The sequence below is a fragment of the Rattus rattus genome, chromosome 9 (assembly GCF_011064425.1).
Source record: "Rattus rattus isolate New Zealand chromosome 9, Rrattus_CSIRO_v1, whole genome shotgun sequence".
In the NCBI taxonomy this organism is placed as follows: domain Eukaryota; kingdom Metazoa; phylum Chordata; class Mammalia; order Rodentia; family Muridae; genus Rattus; species Rattus rattus.
The window spans coordinates 6,113,587-6,126,332 of record NC_046162.1 but is presented as its reverse complement, the minus strand read 5'-3'; the positions used below and the strand labels follow the sequence as shown (position 1 = coordinate 6,126,332).

Here is a 12,746-nt window from a genome sequence, read left to right as displayed (position 1 = left end):
AAAGGAAGGGTATTTATTGGGCTGGCAGTTGTGTGGTCACACTTTATTTAATTATCATAATCACCTTCTAAGTCCATGCTGAACTCAAGACAACGAGAATGCTAATGTCTGTCATTTATGAAGTGCCAGCAAGGGGAGGTACAGATGCTTTGTCATTTAATCCTCACGCTAACTTTATGAAGTAAATATTATGTCTCTTAATTACAAATGAGGACACTAAGGCTTAGATGCCAGACAGTGAGTAGTAGCAGAGCCAGGACTGAAGCTTGAATAAGCATCTCGGTTTCTGAGCCTCCACTCTTTCTAGCACCCTTCTGCCTGTGGTTATATCACCACTATCCTTATTAATAATCATTTTTAGAAAACGCTTTATCATAGAGTAAGGACATGTTTTAAAATTCAGTGTACATGTATGTTATGTACCCAGGACTTGATAATGTTCATTTCCACTGTTTATTACCTTTGAGTTTTGTGTTTATTTTTTTGTGGTAGTGATATTTGAACCCAGGACTTTCACACATACTAGCCAGGTACTCTACCCCTGAGCTGCCTTCTCAGACCTTTTTTTTTTTTTCTCTAATGTATTACATCCTTACTGCAGTTTCCCCTCCCATCCTTTCCCACCCCTAGTCTCTCTCTCCAACTTCCCCTCTCCCCCCCGGTGCACCCCCTCCCCTCAGACACCAACTAAACATGACATAACAAGCTACAGTAAGAACAGGCACACACAGCATCACATCAAGGCTGGACAAGGCAACACAGTAAGAGGAACCAGGGTCCTACAAGTAGGCAAAAGAATCAGGACAAGATTCCCACAAAATTCACACTCTACCACTGAGCTACCTTCTCAGGCACCCCCCGCCTTTTTTTTCAAATATAAAGTGTTTTAAAACCTTTGAAGTAACCTCCTCTTCTAAGTGCTGATATTACAGACCTGTAATCCAACCCGCCCAAGACTTTTGAAATTTGTTGAGCAGCTGTTTTTCATTCAAATAGAATATCTCCCTCAAAACAGAAGGCACTATTTTGGAGCTGATACTATAATGCTAGTACCACCATAATACTGGAATATGGCCAGCAGTGGTGTATGCACACTAATATTGAATAATGCTATGGCCAACAGTGGTGTATACACAGTAATACTGTAATAATACTAGTACCACCATAGATACATAAGAAACATTATTTTATGTGTATTTTAGCATTTCATCTTTACAGAAACCTTAAAGATAGTTTCATCCTTTTTTTGAAGATGAAGAAGGTGAGACTCGGTGATTAGTAAAACACTTAAGGTTAAATAATATGTGGGAAAGTCAGATTTCTGAATCTGTGCCCTCCAGAGTCCTGCCTCCCCATCCTCCACAGGAAAGCAGTCCCACCATACCAGCACTCCAGAAGCTAAGCCCAGTCTAGTGACCAGGGCAGGTAGGTAGTTGCCACTTTACATATGCACGTTATGTGTTTCCTCCCTCAGGTGGAGGTGTCCCTGTGGACACCTTGATCAAAGGCGATGGTGGTGGTTTGACGTAAGTGGCTACAGCACGGGTGCTATTATGAGATGTGTGCTCGGAAACGAAGGGGGCATGCAACAGAAATGGAAAGCAAAGAGGAGGCCCTTGCTGAAGGCCTGGGAAGGATGTGGCCATCTTTAAATGACATCTTTGGGTGCAAGACTTAAAAATAGAAACTTCTGTGACTGTTTCTATGAGAAGGAGTGATATGAGCACACAGCATCTTGACAAAGTGTAGAGTATAAATTGCTCTGCCTCACTCTTTACGCAAGGTCTCCTCCACCCATGACCAGACCACCAGGAAAGACTCACTGGCTTTTTGGCAACGTTTTGTGTTCACTATTCTGTTGGGGACTCTCAAGAAAAATTATTATATAAGTTTTAAGGGAAGAAGGAATTCATAAAAGATAAAGGTCAACCAGATCAGCCACCACTTACAAGTTGAAGGACCCACCATTGGTTGCCTCTGTGTGTGGCCTTGGACTTCATCATCTGTGGAAGAATAAATGCACCTGCATCATCTGCAAAGCTGCAAAACCAGAGTCTGATGCAGGAGAGCAGATCTGGATTGGAACCTGGAAATTGGAATTTCATAAGCCTTAGGTAGTGGTCCTGCATCTAGGGAAAGTACCCAGAATGGGATCCACTGATCTCCTCTCTAAGTCATTTCCTACAACACGCTGTACTTTTAAACCATGGATAGCACAGAAATCAGAAGGTCTGAACCACATGGTTCTCTGCCAACTAAATAGGACCTTCAACAAGACCTGCAAGCTTTTCCTGTTGCTTTATTAGTACAGGTTCTCTGTGGCAAAAGATGAATGAGAGAATCAATCTAATTTCAGAGAAACCAATTATTAAAAGAACAGCGTACAAATTATCAATGTCTAAAGATTCTGTTTTGACAAAATCATTACTCCTTACTCTTTGCCCATAATGAACAGGAAGTGCTCCATGGAAAAGAGTTGAAATCTAAACATCCCATGAGGGAGCCTCATCCTTTTCCATGTATTAATAAATCAATTTTTAAAGATTTGCTTGTGTTTGTGTACCTGTGTGTACCTGTGAGTGTGCACCACCAGAAGAGGTTATAAGGTCCCAGGAAGTGCATCACAGGCAGTCGGGAGCTGCCTGATGTGTGCTAGGAGCAGAGCACAGGTTCTCTTAACCCCCAAGCTAACTATCCTTCCAGCCGGCACAAGGGAAGTTTTTTAAGAGTATAAATAAAAGAGAATAATAACTTAAAGCTATCTGGGCACCCGGGTCTCTGAATTCTTTGAGGCCATGGCTCCAAAAGAGAAAAGGAGAAAGAAAGGGGGAGATTATCGTCTGTAAAGCTTTCAAACTAGCCTTTCTTGAGGCATCATGGAAACTGGAGCCCCCAAAGTCTAAAGACAGGTGGAGATGCCTGGGGCCTGAGTCAGTTAGAGCCAATAAAACGATGGGAAAGCAGCTCTTGAGTGATGTTACTGTTTGCTTTGGAGGAGAAAGAACACCAGAATGTGCACTGTGCCAAAGCACCAACCCTGGCCTGGATGTAGATGCAGGGCAACCCCTTGACAGGGAATCCCTAACCTGAAGGAAGCACTCCATGGTGAGGACGCTAATGTACATTAGCGTCCATTTTAAACTGTGACCCTTTTGTTTCTTCCGTAGGCGAAGATGAGGATGAATTTGAGAATTTTATGCTGCCTCTCACAGTCTCTTTTGAAACAGTTTTACAAATATTCAACAACAACTTTAAACAGGAAGAAGTAAAGGTGAGTTTTGTTTGCATACATGAGGAAAGACAAGTTTATTCTTTAACACCAGAAAAGGCATTTGTGTGTCTGTGTACTTGTTTATATGCGTGTCTCAAACCCACATCTCTAAGTCATATGCTTATGAGTTGAGGTAATTTAGCTAAGCACTTCTCTAGTTCCTGATACAAATGTACTTTGAGGTCGGCGAGTGTGGCTGAGGACAGTCAGTTCACGGTTAGGTGGTGCAGATTTGTCTCCAGTGATGCCCCTGCCTGTGCTAGCGCAGTTCTTATGGGTACATACTTTAACCTCCTCCCACTCACACGGCTCTGTGTCTCAGAATATCCATATAGACACATGCACACGTGCTAAAACCCTACATCTCTGAAGATTTTTTAAACAAGGATTTCTATAAATCAAGACTTTATTAAATGACTAGGCATATGTGTATAAACAGGAGCTGGTCTTCAAGTGTTGCATTCTTAAAGTGAACAAGTGATTAGGGTAACTGATGGCTAAATAAGGCTGTATGTGCCTGTGGGAGCCATATTAGGATTGATTTGACAAGTCACTTCAGCTGTGGCAGCAGTCATAATATCTAAGACAACATTATGTTTTATTAGTAAAATCCTTAAGTGTAGCAAGCTGTTTGTGACAAAACAGCCCCATATTTTATTGTGGGGGGGATGGGAACAGGAGCTTTGCCAAACAGAAATAGTATCCCCTGAAATTATACCACATCAGTGCTCTAGTAAATAGATAAGCACTGATTATTATTTTTAAGAATAGTAAATACATTCGAGAGAAGTCACGTGTTACTGTTATTTGAAATGGGTTGAAATATTATCCATCTTTCATGGCTTCTCTTTTCTCTCCCTCTTTTCCTCGATCACTCTTTATATATGCACACACAAATACCATGAAGTCAACTTGAAAAGGGATAACCTTTGGTGATATTTATATAACTCTGGGGGAAAAAATTATGGAAACACTATACCTTTGTTTTAAAATAGAGCTTTTGAACTAGATGTCATAAAATTTTAAAAAGTAAATAAGATCTTAATTTTTCTTTGTTTAAATTGTCTTCCTAAATTCTTTGTCAGTTCCCAGTCAAATTAACTATAATTTTTACATGTCTTCTGAATTCTTCTGACCAACAGAATCTTTGCAGCTTTAAGTAACCAATGCTGCCCCTTATCAAAAGAATCGGTGAGGTTGCAAACTGCCATCTTTATAGAAATTACATTTGTCTCATTTGAAGATTTCATTATATTCCAAGCCTGTTTGGGTGTAATTCCATGTAGTTTGATAGAAAGCGTCTTCCTAGAGTCCTTTTAATGGAGTTCCAGGGATGTATCCCTAAACTAGCAAGTTCTTAACGACCCTGGAAAGTGACTGCTTGATTACACTTTAACGGTATTTGCAAATAAAATCACAAGTAATTAAGGGGAAATCTCCAGGCTTTTGAGCAAGTTTGATGCATGATAACTGCCTGATTCAGCTTCATCTAGAGTAATGCTGTGTAGGCAACAGCTACTGAGATCAATAGCAACGTAATGATAGTGGCAGAATTAAGTGAGTAACCTGAGCACTGCCTCAGAATGCATGCAGCTGCCATGAACCAAGGCCACACAGTGCACTCCGCGCTTCCGTCCTAAATGTTCATCAAAAGACGCCCTGCAGGAAAATGGAGTTAGATGCTCTTTATTGCTGATCGTGTCTCTTGCCACATTTATCAGGGAAATTGGATTAGCAGTTGGCAGCTGCAGGTAGACAAGATTCTGCAGTGATTAAATATGCAGCTTGGCTGCATTTGTTGTGACAGACCTTTAGTAAATTCTACTGTAAGCACCATCTGTCTAATTTGTATGAAGAAAACTTGGTGCTTACAGCTGCCGCTAAGGAACGAAGTCTGTTGCTTTATCATAAACAAAACTTTTGTGCTAAATGGTCTTAAATGTAATTTATTAGGTTAAGGCTATTTTTCTATCATGGTGAATAAATAATGCATGCAAAGGTGCTTTCGGGTCCTTCGTGCGCACACACGAGACATGAAGACAGTTGTGTTTTGTTCCCCAGGAAAGTGTTTAGTATTCCAATCCATAGGAGGTGACGCTGCTAAAATATTTTTATGAAAATGCTGTAGGACTGCCAAATTCATTTAATTTGCAACCTTACCAGGATCATCTAACTCTCTATTTATGGATACTTTTCACATGCAGATTTTAGGTTGCAGTTGAACATTAAGTTCTTTCAAACTGAAATACTGTAAGGAAAAAATGCTGAAAAGCTCTTATTTATAACTGTGCATTCTTTACTTGGTCCTAATAAAATTTAAGCCAATGGTGAATTTTTGTCTTTTTTTTTCTCTCCAAAATCAAGGAGAATGAAAGGGGAAAAAAAAATTGTCGTTCTAGGATATTATTTCAAAATGTTTCTTGCCCCCCACTCCCATCATTTTATCCATAGTCAAATATAGTTCACTGTTCCCCTGGCCCAGACATATTTTTCAATTCAGCCATGACGTCACGGGTTTTAAGGAAAATGAATGAAAACTTCTCAGAGGAAGAAGAGCAGTTAAATAGGAACCTGCTATCTTTAGTCCCTTCGTAAAACTCCACGATGTTAAATTATTTAAAATCCTTGATTTTCAGCATGCGCACATTAAAAGTTTTCGCACTAAGTGCCAAATGTTGCAAACAGCACTTTAACAGAATGATTTTGCTTTGATCCCTGTAGCAGTTCCTGAATAATTTATCACAGGTTATTGCCTTAATTCTGGAGAGGGATAGAGCAATAAAGGCAGATGAAAACACTCCAGTTGAAACACCTTGGGGCCTGCTCATTCCTCTGACACGGCTCTTTTGTTGGAACTATTTAGAGGTTATTAAGATGTGTCTCCAGAATTAAGAGTATGCTGTAAGGATGAAGACAGCCATCTTAATTCTAAAGACAAAGCACAATGACCCTTCACCTTCTTTTTCTTTGTTGTTATTATATAGTAGAATTATGAGGATAATATTATAGCTGCCCCAGTAGTGCCACTACAGTAAAGGGTCTGTCAGACTTCCCATTAGAAACCCTGTTTGGGGGTCAGGGTGGAAGGAGCTGCGTCTCAGCTGTTTCCCAGCCTATCCGTCTCACACTTGGCACACAGACAACTGTTCACCATGCTGCGGACTGGAGCTCTCAGCAGTTTCCTCTTGAACTCTCCAAAAAGGACTCCATAGAACTAGATCACTAGACTTACCCCATTCCTCCAATGCACCTCAAGAAAATTATTGGAGCCATCACCTTCCAGATCTGTCCTCCCCTAAAATCGGGTTATTTGCTAGCTAGTGTGAGCTCCTGGTTAAGGCTGTCTGCCTCGTCCCAGAGCTGAGTATTGGGAAATTCTCCTGTAGCGTTGTTTATATGTCTGTCGATTCTGTGCTGTGCTGAGAGGAGTGTTATTTTTGAATATAATGAATCTCGTACATTAACACTGCACGCTATTGCTCGAGTGAATCTAAACTTATGCTTAGTATACATTTTCTCTGCTCCGAAGTAACAGTTTCCAAAAGTAAAGCACTAGTATAATTTTATGGCTACATTTTACTGCATTAAAAAGACTATAGATGTGCTTATGTAGAGCGTCGGTATCAAGTTAGTACCTTAAGGAAGAAAAATTCTGATCAAATGAAAATTAACCTTTTGTATAATGACATCTTATGAAAAGCCCTTTGTACAAGGCAAGAAGTAAAATTCATGATTCTTGTTCACTAATTTAGAATTGAATAGTGTATTTCATATGTATATGGAAGCTTAAAATCACTTGAAGAGCAGCCTATGTAAGTGTGCATAATAAAAATAGAAATTTTTAAAAGCACTTGAAAGATGTAAAGCCAAGGAGAATCCATCTTATACATAGACAGCAATCAGAAGCCAAGTGTTCACAGAATGGATTTTGTTCTAAAGGCTGCAAGGAAGGAAGCTAAGAAAGAAGACTGGCTGGTGAGGAAAAGAAACTGTATAATAAGCACAAGTGACATGAGTCATTTTAAACCGCAAAAATGAAATTAGTTTTTTATTCAAAACTTTGCGTCTCTGTCATTCTTTACAGTCAGATAGAGGTAGAAATTGGTAGTCCCATAGATAACACCCGGTTACATTGAGTCACCACTTAGGTAGGAGGGGCAATATGTCTGACTGAAAACTATGATTTATTCCTTAGAAATGTCCATCATAATAAAGATGATTCAGAATGCATCGTCTGCTTGATAACTTAGGCTTTTTACTAAACAGGTTTTCATTTATTACCAAAATCAGTCTGAAATGGTCCCGAGACCATTTTTTGGCTTAACACTTCTCCTGAAACCGTACTTCAGAAAGCACAGTTGCATCACTCAGCCATCTCACCTCCTTGTTGGGCAATTATGTTTATTTGTGCTCTTTGCTCTGACATTCTAGCATCTGTTCATGGGTTTTCTTTTTCTCTTCCCAAGCATCATCCTAAGGACAGCTTAATTAAGAGTCCAGAGTATGAGTCAGATCTTTTTTTATTCATGTCAAGGGGGTTGGTTTCACTTTCCCCTTTCCCTTCTAAACCATGTATGACCACGATGACTATTGTCAGGATACTGCTATGCATTTTTACAAACAAATATCTCTCATAGTAGATTTGTAGAATGGTCATAATCATAGTTAGCCCCTGTGATAGATTTGGAAATTAAGACTGATTAATTGCCTTGTCTTTAAGAATTAAACAAAACTAAAGTTCAATTCCAGAGTCGTGTGACATTAAATACAGAACTTTTCCTTGTGTTGTTTCCTGACTTGAGCAGTATGGCTGCCATTCTGGTTATATCATAATCCTATAGGTCACCGGCACAGTTTTATCTTGTCCTGAGTTATTACATCTCTTCTTTGGGGATCTTTAAATGCCAGTGGATTTCTAGGGCAAGCTAAACTGTATACAAGAGTCCATTTTGGTCAGGTCCATCAGTTGAGGTTTGCTATTAGAGAGTATCTAGACTATATAGCTTGTGAAACTATGAATCCTGCTTTTTTTCTAATTTGTCAGTATTTGGGTACAAAATTTAAGAGTCTCAGTGTTTTATGCTCCTGGAATTAAGATTCGGCTCAGTTTATAAGCAGCAAGGTTGAGTTGCTCAGCAGAGTGATGGTCTGTTTATTAAAGAGCCTCTGGTTTTCCATGGAAAGGATCTAAGCGAGACATTTTAGCTAATGAATCAGAATCAGATATGTGGTCATTATTGCCTGATTATTACTCCATCTGCTCTGCACTAACGTGAAAATCAATTACTGTGTCTCTTTCCCACTGACAGCGTATGTTGATCGGGCTGGCAAGAGATCTTCGAGGGATTGCCTTTGCACTGAACACAAAGACCAGCTACACCATGCTGTTTGACTGGATGTATCCTTATTACACTGTGACAATACCAGCTCTGTGCACAGAGGGATGCCAGGCCCTCTCTTTCGTTTAATAGTGCGGCGCAGTAGGGAAGAGGAAACAAAGCTAAATGAACTAATGTGTAATGAGCTAAACATTACAGCACAGTGGCAGCAGCGCAGATAACGGAGCACAGCGTTGGAGACCAGCTCAGAGAGGTCACTTCCCGATAGATTCTGTTAAATATTGACAACCTGGAAATCACCTCCCCAGGTGGTGGTTTATGTTACAGGCATCATGTAGCTAATATTTGTTCTTGGGATCAGTGATTTGTACCATGTGATATTTTCTGAGGAGATGCGAAGTCTCTTCTCCATCTCGACTATCAGGGTTAGTTTATCTTTCTGAGACCTTACAACGCTACAGTGGTCATCATGATGAGGATATTAATTATCATGAAGATTTGTCATTTGCTATAAATTTTAAGTTTGCCATTGCTAAACTGTAGTGTAGATGGGGACAAATCCCTGTACAGAAATGTCTTATCACATAAGAATAAAAAGAGACAGATTAGGTTTGAGATCACAGCTCTTCATTTACTGTGAAAACCTCAGCCAGTCATTCTATTTCTTGGAGACTTGATGTCATCATCCAGCAAGGGAGACAATCCTGTATCCTGGCTTACTGTGACCACTAAGATAAGTAGCACATTCTGACTGGTGTCTGACACTTACCCAGTGGCCAATAAACATTTATTAACATGTTAATAGTACTCTGTGAGTCATCTTTAATCCTAACAAGAGATGACTGTTTATACAAGTCATTGAAGTGTGATAGCATCATGCATTTTATATTTGAAACCAGCAGCCCATAAGAAAATTCTACTTTAAAGGAGAATGACTTGTTTTGTTTTATGGCTTTCTTTCTTAAAACAGTGTCTCATTTGCCCAGTTTTGCCTCAGACTTGACAGAGCAAGGAATAAAGTTAATCTCCTGGTCCTCTTGCCTTAGCCACCTAAGTATTGGGATTACTATGCCCAACTTAATTTATATCTAAATGGTATTCTTGCTTGTTTTATTTAAGCCTTTTTTTTAAATCAAACTTTCTTTATATATTGTAAAGGAAACTTCTTAGAAGTGGTGTTCAGCGACTGGCATAGCTATGGCCCAAAACATAGCAGCTGAGCATGTTTTAGAGAGAATGCTACACATTATGAAATTTTTAAATGCTACTATTCAGAGTGCTGACTTACAGTTTTTAGTTGGTATGGAAACCTACTTCCTTATATTTATTTTCTTAAAGATCAGACAATTAAGGTTTTTATCATGGTCCTGAAGAATCAACTACGTACCTTGTATAGTAATATTTGGGTTTAAAGACTATAAATTTAATCAGAGTCTTAAATTCATATACAAATGACTGTTTTCTTTCTCTAAACACCCACTTCCAAAGTCAAAACTTTCATTTATTTGGAAAATCATAAGAACCTACTTTTGGTACAAAAGAACTGGTTATTTACATGAGACCAGTCTCTTAAAGGTGGCCTGTCCAGCAGTTAAGAGGTTTTTCTCTTGTTTATCCGTTTTCATGGAGAGTCAAGGTCAGATAGTCCCTTCTGTGTCAACAAATATAATCTGGGTTCCATTTCAGCATTTGTCCAGCAGATGGCAGAAATGGAAAAATCTTGGAACTTGGTGTTTTGTTTTTTGAACTAGAAACTGATATCTCCTCCTTTGACCGTAGATGTTGAAGTTATTGGGGTCAGGGGCAAAGAGCGAGGTGTCAGCTATGCAGCAAGCTGTGCTACATTGCCAAATGCAGTGGCTTGCTACTGGCCTTGCTTAGAATAATTGAGTTTCAGTAGCAAATCAGCTTCCTTGGGAAAAGGCCAAAGGCTTTTCATAATTGTATTGACAACAAAATGAATATGATAAATGGTGTTCATTCAGTTGAGACAAGATTTATAGTTTTCCTTTGGGCAAAGGATGAAGAGCAAATATTTATAATAATAGTAAAATTTGTTTAAAAGTTACATTATTTGATCATTCAAAAAGCTTTATTAAAATATTTTGAAATAACTTTTAACAGTTTCAGGTGATAAAGTACAGATTCTTTCTAAAGTATTCAAGTAATGCAAAAGTGAATAAGTATATGATTTTTAAAAAATGGATATGAAAGTCATTTATTCTTTCTGAAATATTGATATGTCAAACCGTCAGTGAGGATTCCCACATTACTGCTGGGGAAAGTTTATTTGCCTTTTATCCACATAAATATGTGTTCTTTAATTTGTTATGCAGTTCTTAGCTTACAGAGCAAACATTCCTTTAAGAGCACATGTCATCGTAAAGTCAAAATGCATTTTATTTATGGTGATTGTTTGATAAAATGCTATTTCCATGTTTAGCTATTTAATTCAGAAGCATCTCTGCGAGCGCCTTAGCCACCGCGTTAAGTGCTGTGCACGCTGCAGGCTTACCACTCCTTCCGTCCAGAGCTCAGTGGCCTGGAACTCACAGCTACCATCTCAATAATTTCTTCATGTCTTGAGAATTCAGCAAGAAATCATTCGCTTACGCCCTTGCCCCTGAAGTAAGAACGCAGCAGTAAGAAAACATTGTCTTGCAGGGCATCAACATGGGTGGTACTTAGATTAAGGTGTCAGAGTCCAGAGGGAAACTGAAAAATACACATGTGAATACTTGCACACAAAGATTTCCAGGATGTGGTCGGTCATTGAGCTTACACAGCAGTTAGCACTGTTTATCAGTGACTATGAACACATTACCCAAAAGCAGAGCGGGGCAGTGGGAAATGCAGAAGAGCATGGGCGTGATTAACAGTCTTCAACTCTAGGCTTGCCTTCACCACCGCACCCGGTGGGTCTTGGGTAAGTTGTTTTGAGTCCTGGAGCTACAGTTTTACTCCCCTGCTACAGGGTTAATAACCCCATCACACACACACACACACACACACACACACACACACACACACACACACACACACACACAGACTGTATCGTGTGTGGCAGAATAACTACTCCACCGGTCACTTCACCTCCTAAAACAGTTAAGGAAAGATGAGGACTGCTTATTCATTCAGCAAAGCAGGCTTCCTTGGTGCAGTGTGCTCGGTTTAAGGAACAGTATAGGTTACTGAGACACAATTCTTACCCCTAAATGAACTTCCAGTTTGAAGGAGTCCTCTGCATGAATGACTTACAACATGTACAGAAAGCTGTGAGTGTGGTCAGGAAAGGCTCTATGGAGGTGACCAAGTAACACTAGGTGAAGTAAGACTAGCCCTTGGGGATTAGGAGGAGACAGTTTCTGGTGAGCATCATTTAGGGAAGACCGTAAAGATGCTTCGATCACACACAGCTTATTTCATGGTTAGAAAGAGGTTGACCGGGACCCTTCACTATCAGACTTGGGCAGTATGAAACCTGATTCTGATGGCTTTGGGTGATGCACATAATCAGAAGTCTATCTTAAGGAGAAAATAATTGGCAGTATGTGTGAAACAAGTGGGACTGGAAAGGAACTAACCCTGCAGACCTGCTGTTAAGCCAGCATGCTTTAGAATGTGTGTTCGATGCACAAGAAATATATGAGTAAGTCGGTGCCCTGTGGAAGCTTGCAATGATGTCGGCATGCAAACGAACCCCCTACTGACCAACTGATTGCATATGTGTTGTAACAGACACATGTAAGGGACCACACAAACATTTGGATTGCTGGCCAGGAGAGAGGAAAGGTGTCATGAAGTGTGTCCCCTCCTGAACAAAGCACAGGTGTTGGCATGTTCCTCCTGCACCTTAAAGTAGCCTCTGAACTGGCAGGCTTGTTCTAGTCTAGAGCCACAGCCTCCAACCCCGATTCCCAATAAGTCTAATGAAAAAATGTATATTCTCATGGATATTATAATGCTTCTCTTTTTTATTTTCTAATCTCCATTCATTTGTTTATTTTGTGTACACGTGTGCTCTTGCCATCACACACATGGAAACTAGAGGACAGCCTGTGGGAGTTAGTTCAGGGTCCTGAGTATTGAGCTCAAGTCAAACAGCAGAGCATCCTTCACAGTGAGCCCTCTGTGGT

At 39.7% G+C, this 12,746-nt stretch overlaps 1 protein-coding gene across 3 annotated transcripts in view; it reads left to right on the top strand.

Moving 5' to 3' along the window:
- The window catches only part of Ranbp17 (RAN binding protein 17), a 289,555-nt gene that overhangs the window by 202,663 nt on the left and 74,146 nt on the right, over window positions 1–12,746 (top strand). For all 3 annotated transcript variants that reach the window (XM_032914024.1, XM_032914025.1, XM_032914023.1), the window contains 2 exons: window positions 3,168–3,271; window positions 8,581–8,669. In XM_032914024.1, the coding sequence (XP_032769915.1) occupies window positions 3,168–3,271; window positions 8,581–8,669 (193 nt within the window). The remainder of the gene's footprint in view (window positions 1–3,167; window positions 3,272–8,580; window positions 8,670–12,746) is intronic.